General features: G+C 49.6%; 1 protein-coding gene and 1 pseudogene across 1 annotated transcript; one reads left to right on the top strand and one right to left on the bottom strand.

The window, feature by feature from the left end:
* Positions 1–1,215: 1,215 nt before the first annotated feature.
* LOC141930681 (E3 ubiquitin-protein ligase PHF7-like) lies at positions 1,216–3,341 on the bottom strand. The gene is given in 8 exon segments (XM_074841882.1): positions 1,216–1,433; positions 1,861–1,979; positions 2,131–2,244; positions 2,457–2,594; positions 2,596–2,643; positions 2,645–2,812; positions 2,894–3,018; positions 3,288–3,341. Coding segments are annotated over 8 exon segments (984 nt in total).
* Positions 3,342–3,416: 75 nt separating this feature from the next.
* LOC141930680 (uncharacterized) lies at positions 3,417–23,506 on the top strand (annotated as a pseudogene).
* Positions 23,507–24,153: the final 647 nt, after the last annotated feature.

The following is a 24,153-nucleotide window of genomic DNA, read 5'->3' as shown; positions in this document are numbered from 1 at the left end:
TGTGGAGATACACTTGAGACCAGGGAATGGGATGGGGATTCCTTAGAATGTATTGGAAACCTGAGCCTAACGTAAATGGTTTGTAAATGGTAGAACGTAAGGGGTGGAGCCTGTCCTGGTTTCAGCTGGGAGGAGTTAATTTTTCTTCTTAGTAGCTAGAACAGCGCTGTGTTTTGGATTCAGTGCGGGATTTGCTATGAGAAGATTGCTGATAATACAGGGATTGATGTAAGAGATCGAGGTCTCTCCAGTTCCCGACGTCCTGTCCATGCGCAGGTGTACAGGAAGCTGGGAGGGGGCACAGCCAGAGCACCAAATTATCCAGTGGAATATCCCATATCCTGTAACGTCATGCTCAGGATGTCAAGGAGGAGCGGCTGGGAGGCAGGAGGTTCTCTCCTGCATCTGGGATTGCGATTGCGGGGTCTCGGTTTTTGGGGATCGCTGGCTGGGAAGGGGCTGGGTATCAGGCGGCGGGTGGTGAGCAATCACAGGGTGCATTACCCGTTTGTCCTTTCTATCATTGTTACTGTTTTATTACAATTACTAAACTGTTTCTTATCTCAACCCATGAGTCTCCCTTTGTCCCTCCAATGGGTCCCCCAGTTCCCGGGCAGGGGGAGGGTGAGCGATTGGCTGCGTGGGGTTTGGCTGCCGGGCGAGTTCAAAGCACGACAAGGGGCTGAGCAAGCGCAGAGCCCCAGGTTTGCTCTTGGGCTGAACAGGCTGCCAAGGGCTGGTGAAGGCCGGGGACAACATTCCTTCCTAGGACCTTCTGTGTGGCCTGAGCTGATGGTGTGTTTGGATGGGTCTGGTACAGCAGCAATCAGGGTGGGCAACAGGACCCGGATCTGGGCAAGGGGAATGCCCTTCAGCTACTGTCGCAAGACCATCTACAGCAATCTCCATGTCACAACTCCAGCCGTGACACTGAGTGGAACTTGTGAAGAAAAGTAGCTTTGCCACTGGTGTGAACCTTCCCCGGGGAGACTGAGCCGGCTGCGGGGCCAGTGAGGCCCAAAGCACACGGCCATGGTGCCTGGCAGCCGGCCAAGGCCAGCCCGCAAGGAGGGAGGGCTGGGCAAGGGGCTGCCAGGCCCCGGAGGAAGAAAACCCTTTGGGCCCACCCCTAACACTGCCCCTCGAGAAAGGGAGAGGGGGAGGAAGCCAACAAATGAGTGTCGAGTCTCCCAGGGCAGAGATTAACGGCTCACTTTATTGCGCCGGTGGAGGGGGATCAGGGCCAGCACGAGGGGACGGCGCACGGCTGCTACAGCGTCTGTGTCCGGGCCGGTTGTAAGGGTTTTGGGCCCGATGTTCCACACGGGAGCGGTCCCTCATCCGCACGGGCCCATGGTGGCTGGAGCTGCTGCCACTCTCGGGCGCTGGAGATGGCAGCTGTCTGGCGGTGCTGGGGCTACTGGTCGCTGGTACTGGGGAGCCGTGGGACGTCCCCAGTGCTGCCTGGCCGGGGGTGCTGCTCTCAGCACCTGGTGCTGGTGCGCAGCTCCTCTCCCGGCGCCTCCTGGGCCAGCTGTAGGGCGTCTGGACCCGATGTTGCACCCGGGAACGGCGTTGCCTGTGGTCGGGCCCAGGTGAGCTGGAGCTGCTGCTGCCCTCACGCGCTGGGGAGTCGTTGGCCAGCCCAGTGCCAGAGCCAGCGAGCTCTGAGCTGTCACTGGAGGCTGTAAGGGGAAGCAGGAAGGTCACGGGTACAGAGCCACTGTGGAGAGGCCAGAGCGGTGTTCCCAGCCCTCCTGGGGCAGAGAAGCTCTGCCAAGCCCAGCCTGGGCACCCGCTGCCAGGCCTTGCCTGGGCTCTGGCCCCAGTCCAGGGCCATGAAGGTGCTTTGCCTCTTACCGGTGCCCTGGCCAGCACAGCTCTCGCACTCCCAGCTGGTGCTGCTGGTCCCCAAGTTGGAGCAGCGCCGGTGGGTGCCCTCGGCAGCGCAGGAGCTGCACAGGAGCAGTTCCCAGGGCCTGGGGAAGCAAAAGGGTTCATGGCTGTGAGGACAAAGTGACCGCAGCACAGGATTGTGCGGCACAGCTCCTGTTCTCAGTCCTTCCGCTTTGAGCCCTTGGCGAGACAGAGATCCCGTGCAGAGCCCAGGGTGCTGCTCTGGCAACTTACCCCCGTTCCTCTGCCTGCTCCCTGCCTCTGGGACAAAGGCATTCGTGGGCATCGCAGCGGCTGTGCCTCTGGATTAGTGCTCCGTCTGGAGGCCCGTTGTCCTGTGATGGATTTCTGATGGAGAGAGGGAAATCGCTGAGCCCCTGCGGCCCTGGCATAAGGCCGATGCAGGGCAGCCCTGCTCCTCCCCGCTACCCGGTTTACAGATCCTCCGTGAAGCTGAAGCCCAGGCTGACGGGACAGCGGAGGGCCAGGACTGCAGGGGCAGCCCCTGGCATGGCCCAGGGCTTGCAGCCTCCTGTCCTGTGAGCCGGCAGGACACCAACCTCAAGGGGATTCGGATGCCCATGGTGACCATGTTCATGATAAAGTCACGCCTGTCCCTGCAGAGGGGGCAGCTGAAGGAACCAATGCCAGCGTAGCAAGCCTGGCCCTGCAGCACAAACAAAAGGAGCAGGAGTGAGGCCCTGGTTCTGCCCAGGTCCTGCCATGCCCTGTGGATGAGAGAACGGCTCCTACCTGGATACAGCCCCGGTGGAACCAGGCGTGTTTGCAGGTGGGGCACACCATGGTGTGGTAGGACTTTCTGTCCTCCACAGGCTCCAGGCAGATGAGGCAGTCAATGTCCTTCTCCGGAACCGCCTCCACCTCCTGCTCTGGGTGGTGCTCCCTGCAGAAGGACCTGGGGGAAGAGGGAAAGGGTGGGTGAGGTGAGAAGCGCTGGGTCCTTCCCCAATGGGGGCGAGGAGGGCATAGGAGGTACCTGTATAGAGAAAAGTACTGGGTGATACATTCACCCTCCATGGCACAGGGGAGATGTAAGCTGCGGTCGCAGCCCTCCTGGCAGCAGGTGATGGCGGCCCCGTTCTCACCGCAGACGAAGCATTGCTGGAAAGAGCAGAACAGCCCCCCTCAGCAACAGCCTCAGGGCCTCCCCAGCCAGCCCCACACCTCCGGGCAGGGCGCAGGATGTGGCCGCTGCTGGGCCACAGCCCACAGATCCGCCCGGCGCACGAGGCTCCTGGGCTGGAGCTGCTGGGAGCAAGGCTTTTGTCCCGGAGCTGCTTGGAGGGGCTGGGATTTCTTTCCTGGGCTCTGGGCTAAGCTCCCCCAAACCTCTCCTGACACAAATCTCCCTGACCTTGTCAGGTCCTCACCTTCTGCGCTGCCCGCGTGACTGTGCGGCAAATGTCTTCAGGGTCAAATAGCATGATCCCTGATTCCTCGTCCTGCCAGTAAGAAAGCTCACTGGCAAACATCTGCAGAAGAGAAGAGAGGAGGAGCTGATGAGGAGCGTGTGGCAGGGAGTGCCTGTCAGCGAGCTGGAGGGAGCCCTGGGGCACTCACCAGGCAGAAGAAATGGGCACATAAATCTTCAATCTTCATTTTCTGCCCGCAGAGAACTGGGTCCGCCGCTGCCCGGCCGCACAGCACGCACGCTGGAGGGGAGAGAGCAAATGCCGGCGGGAATGAGCACCTCCGTGGGCCCGGTGAAGCGTCCCTGAGGGATTGTCCCCCAGGGGCCTGCTCCGTCCCTGAGGGGCTGAGGGGAAGGGCTGGGGGCCGTGGCGAGGAAGGGGCTTCGCAGGCACTGCCTCCCCCTGCCACCGCGCTCGACCCCATGCTGACCACCCCGCCAGCCCCTCTGCCGTGCTGCAGGAGGGAAACTTTGCTCTCACCCTGCTCCATCGAGTCGGGGGCCTCCTCCTCTTCCCTCTCAGACATGGCGCACGACCACAGTGAGCGTTGGGAGCGTCCGTGTCCCAGCAGCACCGGGGTGTCTCTCCCAGATGCTCCTCGGCTGACTCTGAGGGAGAAGCGGGGCGCGGGTCAGCTCTCAGCACAGCCCCAGTGCCCTGAGGTGTGGGACCCCCCCTCCTCCCTCGGCAGCCCCCCGCAAGCCCCATCCCTCCCCTGCCCTCTCCTCACCTCCCAGGTCGCACTGACGCACGGCTGGAGCCCAGCGATCCTCTCTATAGGCTTGTCTCCGTGGTCACAGCGGCCGTTGTGACATTGGGACCCCCATATATGGGCAGGGACACCCCTGGCAGGTTACCATGGCCACGGTGACATCGCCACCCCCACATAGAGGCAGGGACGCCCTCAGCCTCCTGCCACACCCTCTGAGGTTGGTGCCACCCACGTCCCGGTGGAATTCCCGGTGGAGTCACGGTGGCAACGGCCCTTTTCTGTGGCAATAAACTGCCTTTTGGGGTCAGTGTGAGCCGAGCCTTGGCGGGTAGGAAAGCCCCTGAATGAGCACTCGCGCCAGACCCAGCTGGGGACTTGTCACCTGTGTCACCCCAAGGGTCCTGGGGTCCTGATCACGGTGGCAGCAACGGTGCCCGAGTCCCCACACTATCCCCAAACTATCTCCACACTGTCCCCATGTCCCTGTCCCCCCCGCTGTCCCCACATCCCCACACTGTCCCCCATGGACCCAATGCCCCCCCAAGTCCCACCATGGTCGCCATGTCCCCATGCTGTCCCTGCACCCCACATGGTCCCATGTCCCATGCCGCAGACTGTCCCCACATCCCCCCACATTCCTTTGTGGGCAGCTAGTTAACCCAGATAAACAGGGTTTTTAGCTTTTAACATTTTAACTTGGTATTCTGAAGGGTATAAAAGGAAAAGATGAACTAAAAAAGTCATAAAAATGCTGATTATTGAACAAAAATAGGCCTGCTTTGGTGGTGCGTTCTCTTAGTGTGCGTGTGCTGAAGTCACCAAAAGGCAGCACACGGCCGCGTTCCTGTGAGTGTCCGTGAGTTCACGTGTTTGCTTCAAGGCTGCACTGTGAGGAGACAGTGACAAAACCTGTATTTATAGTATTTATGGTCAGGAGTTATTTTGGATGCTCCAGTATTTGGATGTTCAATGAGAGATGCCTAGAGGGGCCTGGCTCTTCGGAGGCAGACTAGAAAATTTAATTTCCTGAAGGTACCTGAGAATCACTCACCACTTCCAAATATCTCAATCAGTGCTTTTTTTTTTTTTTTTTTTTTCCTTATGATGCTGCTCTGCACTGGAAACTATACACTGAGATTTTGTAGCTGTTTTCTTTTTCCTTTTCTAGACTTCCAGGCAGCCACATACAGCTCCAGGGTATCTGCAGCCCTCATTCCGTTTCCCACCACTTCCCATCTGTGCTGCAGCAGAGGCTGTAAATACTTCAACCTCTGAAAAGAAGTGCCCAGCACCTGCACTCAATCGACAGCCTGCCGGCAGGGTGAGGCCATATTTCATTCTGAAAACAACGTAATTTTAGGGACAGCTTTATAATACTGCTTTAGTGCTGTAGTTCCCAGAACTGTATACTGCAGGCAACATGCCTTCCAAATGGTGATCAGCTTTTATTTAAACTCTCCTTTTTAACCTCCCCTTAATTTTCAAGACATTGGCTTACTGGTCTAATGCCCAGTTCTTGATCACAGTGAGGAAAAATGTGGTGACTTATCTTTTATAGTATAAAATCTCTGCATGCATAATTTTCTCCCTCCACATAGACTATCTGTTATGTAGAGAGGGAGGCAGCCACCTGGTTAAGACCAAGAACTCAGGAATATTTTCACACAGTCTTACAAGTTTTCATCTTCATCTACAGCTGCAAAGTAGCAAAAAAACTCCTTTATTTTTTTTACCGTTCCTCTTGCTAAGTCACACTAGCAGGTTCAGAGAATGAGAGCTTTTTGGAGTAGCCAGACATGATCTTGATACGTACACAGTTACTTTCAGGTGAGATTTGGACTTCTGTTCTAGAAAAGCATGGTGTAATTGGTTTTGTGTTAGGAGTTCCATGGGACTGGGGGATTTTGGAATGGGGCTGTGACCGCTGCCTGGCAGACACTGTACGAATATCTCCCTTCTGCATTTGCTCTGTATTGTGATGGGCATGATCCCTTCTCCAAGAATTTGCTGGCACTTTCTATTAATGCTCCGTGCTGACAAAACAGCCGGATCAGTCACAGGTTGTGCAGACATGATGCAGAGCTCAGACCCAGAGCACGCGATGTTTGCAGAATTTATTCTCTAGAGGTGTCTTTTGCTTTTCAGGGCCCTGGGCCTCTGTTTGCGTTTCATCCTGAAGGAGGACTAGACCTCCACTACAAACGGGAGAGAAGCGTTTTGAACCCCATCTTGTATAATTGATGCCAAATGATGTTACTGTTGGGAGACTCCGGCTGCTTTGGAACTTGCTTGCCAGCGGAGGGAGCGCAGCAGTGCCATGGGGTTCTGTCTGCTGGGGATCAGAACTCAGCACGGTTACAAGTAGCACACGGCTCACAGTGCTGTATAGACCTGTGGGGGTGATGCTTCCAAGCAGTCTGCCTGTTGCCTTGCAAATTAAAACAAAGGGTTTTAGCACAGAAATCTTTTCATGAACAAAATTGCAAGCACCGAGTTACGGAATTGTTCTAGAAGTGTGCGTCTTACTCGGTGTAAAGAGCCGTCAAACATGGTTGGTTCAATACGCTCGGTCGCTGTTTTTGCATAACCTGTTTAACCTGGTTAGAATGTTTTCACAGGAGGAGAGGAGTGAAGTCAAAGGTCCAAAGGTGGTGAAATATGTGACCAATATATCTCCCATCATTAACACCGGTCTGACACCAGCGCCACCTCCGCCCCAGCAAAAAGGTGGAAACCCAGTGAGAGGTGGGGTAACCAGAGGGAGACAACTGCATCCCATCACTGTACCCACTGACACAGAGCAACCTCCAAGGAAGGTAAGTTAGCTCTGTCTACTTCTCTGTTTATGTACAGGTATATAATCTTCCTTGTTCATGTATTTGCCTAATGCTGAAAGATGTGTATACCTAGTTTGCATAAAGATTCACTGAATTTTTGAAAGAAATAAAATTCATAACTATTAAAATATGTAACTGTACTGGGTGTGGCTGAGCCGGAATTGGTTTTCCCCTGTAGCAGCCCTCATGGTGCTGTGTTTTACGTTGGGAGCTGGCAGGGTGTTGATAGCACACTGGTGTTGTGGCTACTGCTGAGTGGTGCTTACACAGCACCAAGGCTCTTTCCAACATTTTCCCCCTCCACAGTGGGACAGGGTGGGCAAGATCTTGGGAGGGGACACAACCAGGACAGCTGACCCGAACTGACCAAAGGGATATTCCAGACCATATGACGTCTGCTCGAGTATAAAGATGGGAAAAAGGAGGAAGGGGGGGGGGTCACCCTTGGTCCTCCGAGGCAACCACTACGCGTATTGGAGCCCTGCTTCCTGAGAAGGCCCGACATCGCCTGTTCATGGGAAGTAGAGAATAAATCTGTTTTCTTTTTTTTGCTTCCACGCGTGGACCTTTGCTTCGCTTTGCTTATATTAAAATTGCTTTTGTTTTACCCACAAGGGTTGGTTATTTTCTTTCCCCTCTTTGCCCTGTTGAGAAAAAAGAGGAAGGGGGGGGAAGTGATAGAGCGACTTGGTGGGTACCTGGCATTTAGCCAAGGTCAAACCACCACAGTAACTGCCACCCATCTCTCTCTATACTAAAACATTTGGTGGTTTTGATCAGCTGGGGGGAAAAAGGGTGCTTGAACAGAAAAACCATGGGAACTCTTACTTAAAGCCTTCTGGTTTAGTCAATCTGATCCTGTCTCTGACCATATCTGGTACCAGAACTTCAGAGGGGTATGTGAAATGCCTTGAGTGTATGAAAACTTCATCTGTTACACTATATCTCCAGCCAGTTCTGACTCCTGTAAAGGAAATTGTAGGAACCCCGGATTGGGAGGGACGATACGGGTCATGGTCCCTGCAATTTTGGGTGATTCGATGCAGTGGATTTTATGAGGAAGAGTGATTCCACCGATGACACCCCTCATTCCAGCTCACAGAACCCCTGTGCTGGCATTTTCAGCGGGTGTGGGAAGATGGTGCAGAGCTCCCTGCGCTCCCCCCGTCCCCGAGGCTGTGGGTGCAGGGCGGCGTGCCCGCAGATCAGCTCACAGGGCTGCTGCGGCTGACTCCCCACTGTGTCCTCTGTACCTGCTCCTCTTGTCCCCAGCCCCGCTCACGCACCTGAGGGAGTGACCGGTGTAGAGGGGGTACAACCCCGTCCCCCCAGCACGGAGCGGGGTGGCCGCCTCGGTGCCCTCACGGCCTGGATGCCAAGCAGTGCCCTTGCAGAGCAGCCTGAACCGGCTCCAGAAGCAGCATGTTTCAGGTGCCCGGTGTTCCCTGAGCCCAGCCGTGTCCGTGCAGGCCCAGAGCCGCTGGTGCTGAGCTGTGCTCATCTGGAGCCTCGGCTGCTCCCTGCAAGGTGTGTCCCACTGCGGGGCTCTGACATGCTGCTGCCCTGCACCGGGTAGGCACGTGCCAGGAATACTGAACCTCCTGTGCATGATGCCCACTCTTGTAAGGCAAGGGTGGAGTGAATTTTGTGGAGATGGGAGGCTCTGCTCTCTGTTCTGTGTAGCTGTGAGTGGCCAAACTGAGTGGCTTGTCACAGGGGTGTCCAGCTTGGCACTCTGGGGTTGGAGAGAGACGAGGCTGTTGTGTGGGGAGGAGGTGGGGTATTACCAACTAATTAATGTAGCCGAGAACCAGAGTACCTGACCTTGGAGGGCTGTAGGTGAGACACGATGATTGCAACAGGCTGGCAGCAAAGCAGAACTTTTTTTCTTTGAATCCTTTCTGTGACTGCAGAGACCTTTCAGTTCATCTCAAGGAGGCACCAAGATTTCCCATTCAGCCTCACCTTTCTTCTCAATGGGCTGCCAGTGGACAGGTTGAGTTGCTGCTGTGAGCACAGACACCAGAGGCCCTCCACGGTGGGAGGCAGACACGGAAACTTCAGGTTTCTCAGTGTGGAGGGAGCATCTCCTTGCCACAGGTATGGAGATAAGTGCGCTTTGCTCGCAAGGCCCTCACAGCCCAGTGTTCAAGTTTATCCCTTGTTTCCTTTTTTGTCATCTTTGGGGCACCCTGCAGCTCTTCCTCAGCCCCGAGCGGAGCGGTGGCCGGGGGGTGCTCACATACACCCCTTGCCTGCTTCTCCTGCAAGTGCTGGTGAAATAAGTATGAAGAGCGCTGCTTACTTAACTGTAGTTTCGAGGGGTTTCTTTGTGACTGTGAGAACGGGATAATTTATTTTTAAACAGCTCTGCCTCGAAGGTGGGATTCTGCTGTAATACCCCTGCTGCAGATTAAGACAGTACTGACTGTTAGCCATCTTTCAGAAAGCAAATCTGTGCAGAAGATTCTAGGGTTTGGGCAAAAGTCAATGTGAGCAACAGCTGTGGGTTTGCCAAGAAGCTTTAATTTTGATAAAATCTTCCTTTTGTGTGATTGTTAAGTCATGCCAGGCAAGTAAAATTCTGTACACATGGATAATTTTAAAACGTTTTTGTTCTTTTCGTAAGTAATTTTGAAAGATCAGCAAGCAGTTGGAAGAAGAGAATCTCCACAGAACTATGCTCTTATTTTTCAGATACGGACTGAATTCTGAGGAAAAAAAAAATCTGCTTTATCGTGCCATATTTTTTCTACTCCAATCCACCATTGGACATGATTTATGTAAATGTATTACTTATTATCTTTGAAGCAGTGAAAAGCATCTGAATTCAGAATGGATATAGTGGCTACCAAGTTTAGGAAATGCCCAAATCTCAGCTATTGTGTGATTTCTAGAAGGATTTGAAGTAAATTTTCTAATGAGTATAGTCTCCAGAAATTGTTTCCTTTCTTCCTGAGGTGCCCCCACTTTCTGTCCCGTCAAACCTCTTAGTGATGTCTCTGTTTCCTGTCTTCTTGTCAGTCCAGCCAACTTTATCTGGTGACTAAAAACCATCTCCATTAACCAGGTTTTCCCCATAAATGACAACTCTTTTCACATCTCCTTCAGGTCAAATGCAGTTGTATTTGTTTCCCGCTTTGAGTGTGACACCACATCCACCCATTAAATCCCCACCCTGATTCTCAGTAACAATCCCAGCTGAGTGTCCCTGTTGGGTGTCAGCTGTGGTTCACAGAGAGGTGTTGCCCTGTGATTTCTACACCGATGCTGTGATCCTTGCACCGAGTTCTCTGCTGGCCTAGGTCCAGCGTTTCTGTACAGCAGAAATGCTTCAATATCTCAAAGGTCCCTGAAAAAAATACCAAGAACAAATAATTAAAAAGTAGGACTCTCTGCAGAAATTGTCACGTTTACATTTGATGCCTGCAAAACTACAAGATTTCTAGACTGAATGACTGTAGGATGTTTCACGGTAGTTTGTAAACAGCTGGAATGTGAGGGGAATTGCAATCAAGCCTTACATAAAAAAAAGACATCCTTGTCTGTGAAGAAAATACAGTTTTCCAGAGAGACTTGTGGTTAGCTAAGGTGAAAGTTCCGGTTTCAGTGTCTCCCTCTGCTTGCAGATTTGAATCGACACACTACATAGAGCACAGTGTCCCGACACTCGTGGGTGGTGTGGGGTGACTCTTCGTGTCTGCAGGTAACATTAAATCAGGACCAGGAGCTCTGGTCTCTCAGATGAGCCTCCCAGCCGTGAGACAGAGGCTGCCACTCCATTTTATAGAAGAGGAGCAGTCTCACAAGTCATTCAAAACGCTTTGTTTTCCAACTGTTTGGGTTTCTGTTAGGTAGGAAAAACAGAACAGAAACTGGAAAGAATTCAGTTTCAATCTGCCTCTTCCCCCGCCGTTATTAGACCCAGCAGACAAATTAAAAAACAAAACCAGAGTTATCACTGTAGTGGGTGTTGCAGCAGGATCAGGATCCAGCACACATCTGCCTTGGCGCTTGCCTGCCCTTCTCAGTGGTTATATCTTCACAGATCATTGTTGGTGTAGCTTGAAATTAATGGACACTTATGATCATTTTGATTTTAATCTGTTTATACTTCAACCGTCACCTTTAGGTGTTACTCTCCTTCAAGGAAGAACTGTATCTGTGATAGCGGAGCTCTTGAGAACTTCAGGGTGCTTCTCCAAGGGAGTGGTTATCAGTACCCGTGTGGTCTGTGTGGCAGCGCAGGGGCAGATGGGTACCCGGTTTCAGTGCTGATAATGAGCTGAACAGCTCACTTCCATTGTTCACACAAAGAAAAACATGATACTTTCCAATTCTCCTTGTTGTTTTATAGGTGCATCATTGCAATGGGTCTGGACAAAAAGCCAGTGCCTCCCAAGGAAAAGATGGAGGAGGACCGTGAGGAAAATCATGTGGTTTCCAGGGCAGATGGAGTGTGCACTGAGCCAAGTAAGAGCAGTATTGAACAGAAAACAAGCAAAGATTCAGTGTTGATCATCTCACCAGGTGTGGAAACAAGTGTGCAAACTATTGAGGACAAAATGGACACCAGACAAGAGAACAGAGAAGAACGGAAAAAACTATCTGAGTGTGAGCATGAAGATAGTCAGGAAGACATTGGTAAAAACGGTGCAGTATTGTGAAAGAGAAGCAGGGGATGAAAAACAGGAGAGTACGATTCTGTAGAAGGTCTGGGATTGGGGGCCTCCGCCTTCGCCTGGGGCATCCTCTCCAAGGACACCTCGTGCAAGGAGTGTAGCGATGCCTGTGTCTGGGTGATAAAATCAGTGGGGCTTCTTTGGGCCAAACAACAGGACGAGAGGGTTTTGCAAGAGCCAAGGAAGTGAGTAAGGAAGGTGTGAGAGGCTGCAACAGGAGCCTGAGGTGGATGGGAAAGCAGGAGGGAAGTGGGGCACAGCGCAGGGACAACCGTGAGGGAGGAGAATGGCAGCAGGCGGAGGACAGGGAGAGCAGGAGGAGGGAACGGGGTGGGTGCGGGCAGGGAGATGGTGAGTCTGAGGAGAGCTCCTGAGGGAGGCAGGGCTTCAGCACAGGGGAGTGGAGAGGAGATGGCGGCTGTAGGGGCAGGCGGTGGGAAAGCTGCTGCTGCCTGCTCCGAGATGGGTGGGAGAGGGGACGGACTGGGGAGGGGGGAGGCTCAGTACTGGGTGCAGGAGGGGAGGGAAGGTGGGAAGAGCACGTAGCAGCAAAACGTCAGCAAGATGCAGCGCTAGCTGAAGTGTTCTGGTCTCCTCTCCTCTGTTGCCAGCGGGCGTGCAGTGTTCTGTTCCCTAAAGCTCTTTCCAGCCCCCTCTCCACCACAGTGCCCCCCCTTAGGGGACACCTGCCCAAACCTCCAGGTCCCTGTGGACCTGTGTTTGTGATTAATGAAGCCTTTTTCCTTCAGGAGGGGGGCACCTTTCTGACATTTACCTAAGGAGGCCTCACTTCCAACAATGCAGTTGGAATCTCAAGTGATTTTTATAACACAGAAAAAACATCTCCTTATTCCCTTGATTCTCATTGTCGGGGTAACTGTTTATCTGCCTAATTGGTTCTGCATCAGATACTCTTCATTTCTGTCCCTGGCATCTGTCACTTCAGTATTTTAAAAGCACTGATCGAAAGAAAAAGAGGTGATCAATAAAATCTGAAAGGTGAGAAGTGATGGCCACGAGGGACAGCTGGTGTGCCAGCGGTGACAGCTCTCCGGCACAGTTTGGGTCTGTTGCCTCTCTGCTGCACGCGCAGTGAGCTGGTGGTAGCAGTGGAATTACTGAGTTTCACAGGAAAATCACTGACATCACTGTGCACGCTGGGGCCTGGGATTTTAACCGCTGCAGCTTGGCTGGACAGGGAAGGATTCTTTACTGCGTGTGCGTGGGGCCAGTCTTTACTCCAGCTGTGAGCAAAGCTATCTGTCAGCTACTACAGCTCGTCAGGCTAGTGGCCTGGGACGGAATCCAGACCGTGTTGGTGTGAAAATGGTAATTCTGTTGTAAGCTTCATTTGTGTGAGGATGTCACCTGGGAGCTGAAGGAGGTACCAGAGCAGTGCGATGACAGAATGTTCCTCCGCAGCACCCTTTGGCTGGATTGGTTTAATTCATTTCGTTTGTAAGCCACTTCTTTGCTGATTAGCCATGTCAATCCATATTTATCTTACTTTGTGCTGCAGTATGTTACCTTTCTCCAGCTTTCTCTATTGCTTGCATTTTTTTTTTCGTTGCAACAGGTTTTTCTCCTGTAATAAGAGGCTGTCTTGCATTTTATTTCCGAGTTTGCCCAGTTCTCAGTTTTTCTAGTCTTTCAGTGGCTCATGGTTTTGTTTGTTGCTTTTAATGTATTGATCATACTTGATGCATCATTCAGTAGCTTTACTGCATTTTCGCTACTCTATTTATGAAGAATATGATGCTTTTTTACGATAATGTGCTCTTATGTTTCCTGTCTGTGGTCCTAGATTCTCTCATGGCATTAAAAAGGCTGAGCAAATGCAAAGGCAAAAGGAGATTGATGAAGTTAACCCCTGCCTGCTTAAAAAGAACTTTATGAGTTGTGAATTCCGTCTCACAGGATGATTCTTGTATTTTAGAGTATGATGAAGATATTGAAGCAGAAGAGAGACAGATTGACGATCAAATGAGTGGAACATCAGAGTCACCCTCAGGTGATAAAAAACCTGACTTGGACATTGAAAAGGAGAGTGAAACCTTATCAGAGAAGGCATTGCAGGTCTCTGACAGTGAGAAGAATGAAGATGATAGATACTCTGACAGTGACTTCCAGGACGATGAACAACGTTAGTTTTTTTCATAGTGAGGCTTAGAGAAGTTGACCTGATGCATGTTTTACATTTTGTACATATGTTAAGGGGAAAACACAGGAAAAACTGCAATTCCTACTGAACTGGAAAAAGATAGCTATTTTATCTGTTATTAATTCGACCATCTGTCACTGAAATGCGGCAAAACCCACTGGCAGTGTAAGGGCGTGCCAGCTCACAGCAGTCTTTGCTGAACTATTTAGGTGCAGAAATTGAGATGGAGGCAGTCGGCAAATTAGCTCTAAATACTTGGGCAGATCAGCACTTGATGTCAGTGGTCACTGACATCCGAGACCACTCACACCTTCTGAGGATACGCGCTTTTATCTGAGAAGCCAGCGGCACACCCGACGTGCCTCCTGGTATTTTAGAAGTGCTGTCTTTAATGGCCCTGAACAGTCAGAACCTCGGCGGCGTCCTCTGGCACACCGCTGGCGCCGTGCTGGCCGAGGGAGGAGATGCCGTCAGCTCAGCTCTCCCTGCTGCCTGCCCTGGGATTATCTTCATCAATAATCCCATGGAAAACTCGCAGGCAGTTTCTCATTTCTTAGATGAACAGCAGCATTCCATTCACCACGTCGTGAATAAGTCGGAACTGAACTGCCTCTTCCTTGTGGCAGTGTTTTATTTCTCTCTTAACTTTTCTCCTCTATGGCTTTGTTAGATCCTGAGCTGACTTATGTGCCTCTTGTTTGTCATAATGTACCAGGATTTCTCCATTTCCTGCTCTTTCAAAATCAATTACTCTATATTCCTTACATTTGACAGTCCTAATGTGCAAACCGTTTCTCAGGTTAAATGGAAACATTACTTTCACATTGGTATTCCTAGGTGAATTAAGCAATGGTGATACAGCTCTTTGTGAAAAGGTTGCAGCCGCAAGAAAGATCCAGTCTTTTTATAGAAAGTATAAAGTCCACCAGAAATTCCAATTAGGTTTGAAACATCCTTGCTTATAAAATCATTGCAGTGATCAAAAAGATTCTTAGTTTTTGTTGTCTCGTGATAATCATCAATAGCTTGTGATTCATGAATAATCAGTACAATGAAGCATTCTTTTCTGATTGTTAGTGTATGGCATTAGGAACTTTTCTGTGACTTTAATCAGCTGCCTCTCAAGCTCTAGCAGTGTGTGATGATCATTCATTCCTCTTTCCTATTTGTTGATTTTTGATATTTTCCCCTTTGTAATGAAATCTTTCTACTTTTTTTTTTCCCCAGGACTGAACAGAAGAGGTGGAGAGAAGACATAAAAAAGATGTTCTCCCAACTGAGATGTAATAATAAATTCATGAAAAATAAGAATTCATTGGTAATTTTGAGGGCAAGAAGAGCTTTCTGTTCGAATGAAGGACTCTCTGAAAATAGTATATGTGGAAATATTTCAAGTAACATTAGTAGCAACTACTAGTTCTATTTTTTAGGAGATTGTTAAAGTGCCTAATAGCTCTCCACAGTGGAAGATGTTTCTGGATATTCATTATTTAAAAAGTTTTTCTTTAACACCATTGTTTTTAGTTATGCCTTTTTGCACATCCTTAAGCAGGTCTTTTTATTCTTTATGTTTATATTTACAAATTCTCCAAGACAACATGACCCCATTTAATTGTTGGTAGCTTCAGCTTTCATCGCTTGTGTCCTGAAATTCCACATGCTCTGTACACTTGTTGTGCTTTGAGATCATCTGCTGAGCTTTGGACCTGTAATTTTTTCAAAGAAGAACTCACTTCAACTTAAGCATGTGTGTTAGTGTTGGTAGACCAAGATTTTGGAGGGCAAGCTTTTGGGCATGGATGCTATGTTTCTGTGTTTCAGCAATCTGTACACTAATCCACTTGTAAGCTATGAGTGCTGCTTTAGCAGAAATAACACGCTAATAGTAATGGGATCTGGATTTTTATGAGTACGTGCTGTGGACAGATTTTGTCTCATCTTAGTTCAGCATATCATGACACTCGTTCAAGAGTGTCTGAATCCATTGGGCCCCTTGGGTCAGTTCAGCCAGCATACAGAGTTTAGAATAATAACTGAGGTGCCAAAGATGTGACTTTTGCATACAATATTATGAATCGGACATAAATAAAGAGCGTGTAAGAGGGACCTTGGCATTCAAATCCCTGTGGACCATAAGCCTGTGAATGAATTGGGGAGAATCGCTGACAGCTCCCCTGGTGCAGTATGTAATCTGCACGTTGGAGTGGTTCTGTCTCTGCACTGTTTATACTCTTGTCAGTGTCTGGGAGCGATGGTGTTTTCCCGGAGTCTAAATGTACCTCCCGTCAGAACAGAGGCGCGAATACGGGGCAGGCTGGAGGTGCCAGAGTCGTTGCCAGGTGGTGGCTGCCCGGTCGTTTGTGCCTCACGTCCGTGGCAGCAGCTGCTGGAGGCCAGACCTCCACCCCGCCCATGGCACCGCTCGCTGCTCTGCTGCCAGTCGCTGTGGAGGTGGCGGTTGGAATGAGCGTGCGCCTCCGCGGCTTCCCAGGGCTGAGGCAGCTTCCTCACACCACCACTGCAGCGAGCTGGCAGGTGGTGTTGGGCTACGCTCCTCTCCCTTTCTACTTTTAAGGGAAATTGAGGAGTTTTCTTGAATTGCTAGTCTGGCACCTATACAAGGCAGTCCACTGATTTAGAATGGCAGTTCCCATTCAAACACAGCTTCTTTGTTCTTGTTTTAAAATTAATGGGAGTTGTTGACATATTTTAGGGAATTTTTAGCTTCCATGTTTGAGGTTTTTTTAAAAGCAGTCCTGCAAAGTTGTTGTAATGCACTGCAGATGAGTAGGATAATTTAAAATAATACAAAAAATTGCAGCTAGCCTTTCTCAGGCTGAAGGAGATGAAGAAGAAAAGGCAAACCCAGAAGATCTAACAGTGAGGGAAGACACTGGAAGTCTTCATGAAGATACAACAGCAATACGGCGTCAGAGTCCTGAAGAGCTCAAACAGGCTGAGTCATTGGAAAAGTCTTGTGGAGGAAGACAAGGAGAGGGATGCAAGCAGCAGGGGGGATGATGGGGAGGATCTCGTGCTGTCAGAAAGCGGTGTATTGGAAGCAGAGGACAGCAATGAGGAGTGTGCTGAGAGTGACGAGGGGAGCGGTGAGTACAGTCCCTCTGCACAGCCGTGAGTGACCAGTGCACCCCAGGGTGGCTGTGTGTCTGTACAGCAGGTCCTGGCGCAGCACGGGGAAGGCAGTTCTGGGCTGTTTTCAGGCTACTAGAATACTCTCTATGGCTGTGAGCTAAATACCCACCCAGAACGTAGCCTTGGTTTATTGTTTCTTTTCTAGTGTAAGGCTTTGGCTGTTCTTTTTCACTCCAGTAGCTGGGGTTCACATGTCATGCAATTATTATGAAATCCATACGTGATTGATTACCTATAGGAGAGTCTGTAGGCCAGGTTGGGGGAATCTGTTTATAATGTCAAAATACTAGATCCAAAAAGAAACCAAAACTTACCGTGTGAATCACAGTGCATCAGATGAAGATCAAAACTATGTCAGTTGATCCATGGTTGTGTTGCTTCACTCTGTCGTGGATTTGGTGGGGAGGAGCAAATCAATTAGTTGTGCAACACCTCATTTCTACTGTTGATAAAACGGGCATCTTGCAGTTTCAGCCTTATCTGTACGGATAAGGGGCAATTAATAAAAGGTTGGCCACATGGGCAAGGCTTTGCATTATTGTATCTGTGGGATGGGAAAAAATGTAAGCCCTTGTTTTGCAATGTCATCCAGGTCACAGGGGAATGTCCTGGGTGCTGTTAAATCAGGCAGCATAAAAGAATAGTTGTCTGCACTGGTGCTGGCATAAAGGAGAGCCACAAGCCATGGTAGATGAAATTTTCAGTTGTCTCTTTGTGTGCTGGATTTGCAGTGGAATGTAGAGTGCGTTTCCTTGATTTTAACAGAAGGTTCTGGTTCTGTTTCTATTGCTTTCAGTTCACTGCAGTGCATCTAAGATAGTCTTGTGTGGCATAAACAATTGGAATGCTGCTGCTTAATGCTCTGCCAGGCAGTTGCTGCTGGGTTGCTTTGACCGTCTTGTGCGTTGCTTTTGTTTTGGTTGGCATTCAGAATAGAGACAGTAAAGACAGTAACGTGCTGTTCATTGAATAATGCTGAAGCCTCCAAAGATGTTTGCTTCTGGAACCCCTCTCTTGTGTGAAAGAAACTTCAGTTTAGGCACTTTCACCACGAGGCTCAGATGAGTTGAGCAAGGACTACTGAAGAAGAAAGAAGCTTAAAAACCTAGAGGACAGAATATTATGCTGTAATACAGAACCAAGGAAAGATCAATGGAATGTGTCAAGCTAGTAATCTGGTACTGAGCTGGCCTAAGACAATAGTGGTGTTCTTTATTAGCACAATTCCTGTGTGCTTACATCCAACACACACAGTTTCATGGCTCTAGGCTTGAACAGAGATCCTCTATCTGATACAGATAGATAGTCCAAATGGTAAGTAGGTAACAGCGTTTACTTCTTAGTCCAGTCCTGCATCACCTCTGCTGCCAGGAGACTACCTGAGATTCAGGGATGGTGCAGGTCAAGGAAGGACAAGAAAAATCATTGAATCCTAAAAATTACGGATAGGAACGCCTTCCTAAATTGCATAGAGATTTGTCCCCATCTACCTGGGGGTTATCTAGGTAAATTTCATAGCAAACAAAGAATTGCCAGGAAACTGAGTGTAGAGCAATGAAAGAATTGGTTCTCAGTCCATTCTTGGGCCTCCAAGGGTCATTCTCAGGGCTGTGTTGAGAGGAGACTGATAAGCCCTGTTCTGGTTTTGTCCCGATGAGACCCATCGTGACAGGATTTCTCCTAACCGGTGCTGTCATTAGCAGTGCAGAACTAATTTATCGGAGAAAATTGCATACACTGAAGAAAGCAAAAGGTGCAGAGTGCTCCTCTGGGGTTGTTCAGTTGCAGGCTGAGTCCGGGCAGATCACAATGGGTGGTGTGACAGGGTCTGTCAGAAGCGTAGAAGTACCTGGGGTGGGCTCCTGCTGCGCATTTTCTGATCTCGCTGTGCTCTTTGTGACAAGGAGATATTGCCAGTCCCAAGAGAGAGAATTATTGTCAGCCGTGTTTGTCACCCTGCCCTAGGCTCTGTGTTTCGAAAGACTGTCAGTTCCGTTTTGTCAGATGTATGACTTGACTGTGAAGCATCATAATCATTGCATTTACAGAGCAGAAAATACTTCTCCACAAGCGTAGGTCTTCAGTCACTTAAGTTGGGGAATTGAGGAATCATCAGAAGAGCTTAACATAGATAATTTTTTTAAAAAAAAGTATTCATAGAACAATAACAATTTTATGTCTATAAAACAATATTTTCCTCCTGTGTTGAACCCCCCTCAGACTGCCTGACAAAAGCAATCTCACCGTTTTGTGAAAATGTTATGGAAGATTGCTGCTCTATGGTTCAGTAGATGCCCCTGCATGAATTTTCCCTTGGATTTTAAATGGTTGTCTCCGTTTGGTTTTAATCTACCTAAAAAAATTATTGCTGGTGAAGATTGACATGGCTCCAATCGGGTCTGCCCTAACATTTCAAATTTTAAACCAAGCTGAGGTGCTGGATGACTTCTGCTCCCCTTTTGCTTTTTAATGACTTCTCTTTCTGGCTTCCTCTTTCATAACTTTGTGATAGTTCTTGCAGATTGCAGTCCAGTCCAGGCAGAAACAGCAACGGCATCTGGACATGGTCGTCACGTGAATTCTGAACCTGATGATTCCTGTACGGATGTGGAAGAAGAGGTCGTAGCAAGTGGGGAGTATGATGCCAGTGAAGGTGAGTTGGCTGTTGAGCAGGGATGAAATCTGATTAATCTGAAGACTTTTTATAGAAGTGCTTGCCCTTTCCCTTTCCTTTCCAGTGTATCAAACCCTACGTGTGCTCTTTTCTTTCCTAACTTGTATAAAATTGGGTGATGACTGGCTGGCTTCTGTAGTCATGTGTAGTTAACCTGTATTACAGTGAATATGCTTTGTTGGCAGTTATAATGGTCCTAGGTAAAGAATCCAGGCCATGAAAAAACTGGCTGCCAGTCAAGAAAACAGCTGTGGAAGGCAGGAGTCTAGTGAGTTTCCCCTTGCTTCCAGGTAGCGCAGGGGCTCCTAAGGAGGTGCATTGCCAGGAGAGGCAGGGTGGGACTGGCAGATTAGGAGGGAAGCTGAGCTGCAGCCTCCATCTCCATGCTGTACCCCATTTGTCTCCCAGGCTCATCTCCTGGTTAGCAGTTGGCCTAACTGGCAGTGAGGAACCTTCAGCTTGGTCTTGGTTCCCTCCAAGAACGTTTCTGGTCCCTGCACCCCGAGCCATTCATTGCTGGGGAGCCGTACTGGAAGGTCACCTTAAGCTTCTACTCCACAGCAGCAGTGAGTCTGAAAAGCGAAGAAACCCACAGGCTAAAACTGACTTCAGTCTGCACTGTTGCTCTTCCATTTCCTTCTGCCATCCTCTAAGGGTCTGGCAGGAACAGGCCATCTCTATTGTTTTTGAACTGCTAGTTGTGCATGGTCTTGTACTTTGGCACATTAATCCAGGGTGTTCTAAGGTTTTTTTTCTGGTCAGCTGGGAGCCTTTTGACGTCCTTCCTCTATGTAGCCTAAGAGCACAGTCTTGTAAGGTGTCTTGTCTTTCATCTGGAGAGTGTATACAGGAGACTGGAGGTTCCTTCTCATCTTTGGTCTGTCAGTAATTGTATTTTTCCTCAGTAATTCTTCCTCAGATGAAACTGCTTCTGCCTCGGTCTCATCAACTGACTGCAGACAACTGTCGATACCATTTAGTTTCAAAGCCTGGTGGTCTTCATGTGTTGGTCTTCACAAGGATCTGTGTTTCTGATGCAGAGACCAGGGTAGAGAACATGTAGTTCCTGGGCAGCCCGACTTCTGTGGCAATTGTCCCTCCGGATCGGGGTTGAAACACGTTTGCTTCGTGGGCAGGTGGTCTTTGGAAAGACCCGAATCTCCTAGTTGTTACCTTCTCAGGTTCCATGGTGCCTCATTTGGAATCCTTTAATGCTGAAACAACCTCACAGTTGCCATTATCATTCTGCCCAAGGCAAGACCTCACTTTACAGAAGGGAATACTTCGTAAGCAGCAGCCAGAGGAAATTAACTGCTCTTTCTGCTAATGAAGCAGGTAAACAGGTAGACTACACCATGCACCACAGAGCATTTGGTTTCTTTCAGGCAAAGTGAACAAAGCATCTATTTTACAGGGACCAGCAAAATCCATTACATTGGACTCAGTCCAGTATAAGCAGCTGGACAGTTTGGACACTGTACTTTTGTGGAGACAGGAATATTTACTCTGAGCTGGGATGACAGTTTTTGATGTTTTCATTTTGTACCAAAACTTACTTCAGAAATTTTTTTAAATGATTTCATGTTACTGATTTTGGTAGTGGACCTGAGCTCCCCCAGATTCAGGAGGTAGAATTTTCAGTGTGAGTGGTGTAAAAATATGGTAGCAATTGATGTGATTTTTTTTTATATATATATATGTATGTATATGTATAAAAGAAGAAAAACCTTAAAAGATAAGGTACAGAAAGCTAGTAGTAAATGTAAGCAACAAACCTGGTGCAAGATGAGTCTTGGACGAAGGCATGATTTCTTGTATTGCAAAATGTAGAGTTTTAAATTTTGAGTTGTGGTCCAGTGTTCAGCGATGTGGGGTCTGGTGGGAGGAAGCAACCTGCTGAGCTCTCTCCTCTCCTTCCCCGACCTCCCTTCTCTCTCTAGAAACTCTCTTCCCAGCCTGTCCTTCCTCCTCCTGGTTCCTGCACTGTCTGCAGCCACCTGAGCTGCCTTGTGCACCTTCCACTTCCCTCTGCGGAGACCTGGGAGCGAGTCCGGCCCAGCTCTGAAGGGCGGGAAGGGAGGAGTGGGCACGGGGATCAGCGGGGCCAGGGGGAGGGATGTGGCAAGCCGGACATGAGCTCCACTCGGCTGGCAGAGATGGGCCAGGCAAATAGTGTCCTCCAGGCCTGGAGTCTTCTCTGTCTGCCGTCCCAGAGACGGGCTCTGGCTGCACAGGCGGTTGCGCCAGCAAGCAGCAGAAAGCAGTAACTGTGGAGTGCAGCAGTAGTGCAGGAGGGTAAAATAAATCAAAAAGAGTGGGAGATGATTTGGGACAAGACAGCCTTTGTGCAGTTTGGGAAATGTAGCTTGGGAAACACATTGCTCTTGTTCCTTTTGGTGGCACAAAACTTCTCTTTTCTTAAAGAACCGGAACCTGCCCTGTTTGTACAGAACACGGGTGCAGCAGCACAGGCTGCTGGGGGGGCTGCCCCAGAACAGACACCACAGACCGAATTCAGTGAGGGCATTGCCGTGAAATTCCCAGCGGGCAGGAATCGACCTTGTGTTATTCCCCTGATGTAATTACAGAGCCCATGGGAAGCAGTTACACGAATAGCTGAGTATTCTTTTTCCTGTGTGTGCATATTTTACCTGAGCAATTTACCACCTATTTCTTAACTTTTGAATATTACCGTCAAGCCTATAGCTACTTCGTAGACATACCTGGGCTCCCTGCTAAGCAGGTGAGGGAAGGGGGGAGAGTACGGAGGGCAGGCAGAGCTGTCAGAGTTGAAAGATGGTCATGCATCGGCATTTTGGCTTAAATTAGTTATGCCAGATGCCAGAACAGCAGCACTAGAAACGTAGTCAGAGCAAAGGTGCATGATGAGAAGCAGCACAGCAAGTTTTCTTCTTGTCACCATGCTGATGTCCCCTCATTTCTTGGGAGAGATAGTATCTTTAATAATAACCCTGTAAAATAGCCTTAACACTTACACAGTTCTCAATAAAACTATTGTTTTGGTTATTTTTTAATAGCACCAGATGGAACTTTCTTGGCAGAAGGAACAAGAACACTTGATGTGCAGGGAGCAGCAGAAAAAGTGGCATGAGAAGGGCAGATGGTAGGGGAGACACCAGCACTTGAGGAGGCAGACGTTGTTGAAGAGGAAGGAGAATTTTGCACCAAAGAGGCAGGAGAAGTGGAATGAGTGGGAGATTTGCTGTCCGAGGAAGAAGCAGTGGCTGTGCTGCAGGCAGAGGGTCAGGTTGTGGTGGAGGAATCTGCTCCTGAAGAGAGTGCCATGGCAGAGGGAGATCCCAAAGGACAGGGGACAGGGAAAGGAAAGGAGTTTGGTGCAGAGGTGGCACCAGGGGAACAGGGAGTTCTGGTGGAGGGGATGGAGAGCGAGGCAGAACTCGAAGAGCAGGGACCTTGGGGAGAGGAGCTGTCACGTGCAAAGGAAGTGCTTGGCTGGGAGGAAGGCAGAATGCAGCCCGAGGGACGGGGGGTGGCTGAGGACCTCTTTGAGAGTGATGAGGAGGACTCTGAGGTAGAGGAGTCAGAGGGAGACGAGGATATGGAGGAAGGAGGTTTTCCAGGGGAGGACGATGTGGCGAGTGCTGTGTCTGAGGGAGAGGAGGACCTGGAGGAGGGGGGAATATCAGGGAAAGATGTGGCAGATGCTGTGTCTGAGGGAGAGGAGGACCTGGAGGTGATAAGTTTTTCAGGGGAGGACGATGCGGGGATGGCCAGAGCAGAGTCAGGAGGTGGAGGCGAGGCCATGGGTGGAGCAGCGGGTTCAAGGGAGCTTGGGAGGGAGGGGTCACTGGAGAGTGGGGAGAAGTGGCCTGGAGCAGGGATGGTTACTGGGGTTAGCACGGGGGGTGACAGGGCACAGGAAGGGGTGATGGGAGCAGGGGGGGGGCAGATAGAGTGGGGCGGGGGTGGCAGCTGAGGGAGGGGGCTCTAGGGGGTCTGGGGAGGACGAGGAAGGGGCAGCCGATGGAGCTTGCGGGCGAGGGGTCAGCCAGGAGGGGTGTGAGGGAAGGGACCGAGGACCAGGGCGAGGCAGGGGGGGGAGTGGGGCGCAGTCTAAGTAGTTACATCAGATCAACTTGGGGTTTCCCAAGTCCCTCTGCAAGAGACGCCAGAGTTTAACCACTGAAAATGAACCTGGCAAATTAAACCAAAGAGCTGGGATGTGCATTTTAGTTGCGCCTTAAGTGAAAAGCAATAAGCAAGTGTAACATGTTGTCTAATAAAATTTTATTCCTGTATGATACACCTGAAATAATCAGGTTTGCAGAAGATATCTTTGATGTAACAGATGGGACATCTTCCTAGAGATGTTCTGCAAAGCCTGAATGAGAGACAGCGCACGTGACAGCAGAGCTCTTTTACCTGCAAAAATGTGAAAGAAAAATACCCCTCAACGTTAGTGCTACCAATATTATAGTTTCTATTTACAAAAGCTATTTTTTCCATCCATCCATGCCCAAAAAATACACGTGCCATGACTCACAGGAAATCTATCTTCCAGGCAAAACATTTTTCCTACAGCACACATATTGAGGGTTAACTAATTTGATGGAGGTTTTCAGA

The sequence above is a fragment of the Strix aluco genome, chromosome 16, assembly GCF_031877795.1.
Source record: "Strix aluco isolate bStrAlu1 chromosome 16, bStrAlu1.hap1, whole genome shotgun sequence".
Taxonomy (NCBI): Eukaryota; Metazoa; Chordata; class Aves; order Strigiformes; family Strigidae; genus Strix; species Strix aluco.
This window is presented reverse-complemented; position numbering and strand designations above follow the sequence as displayed.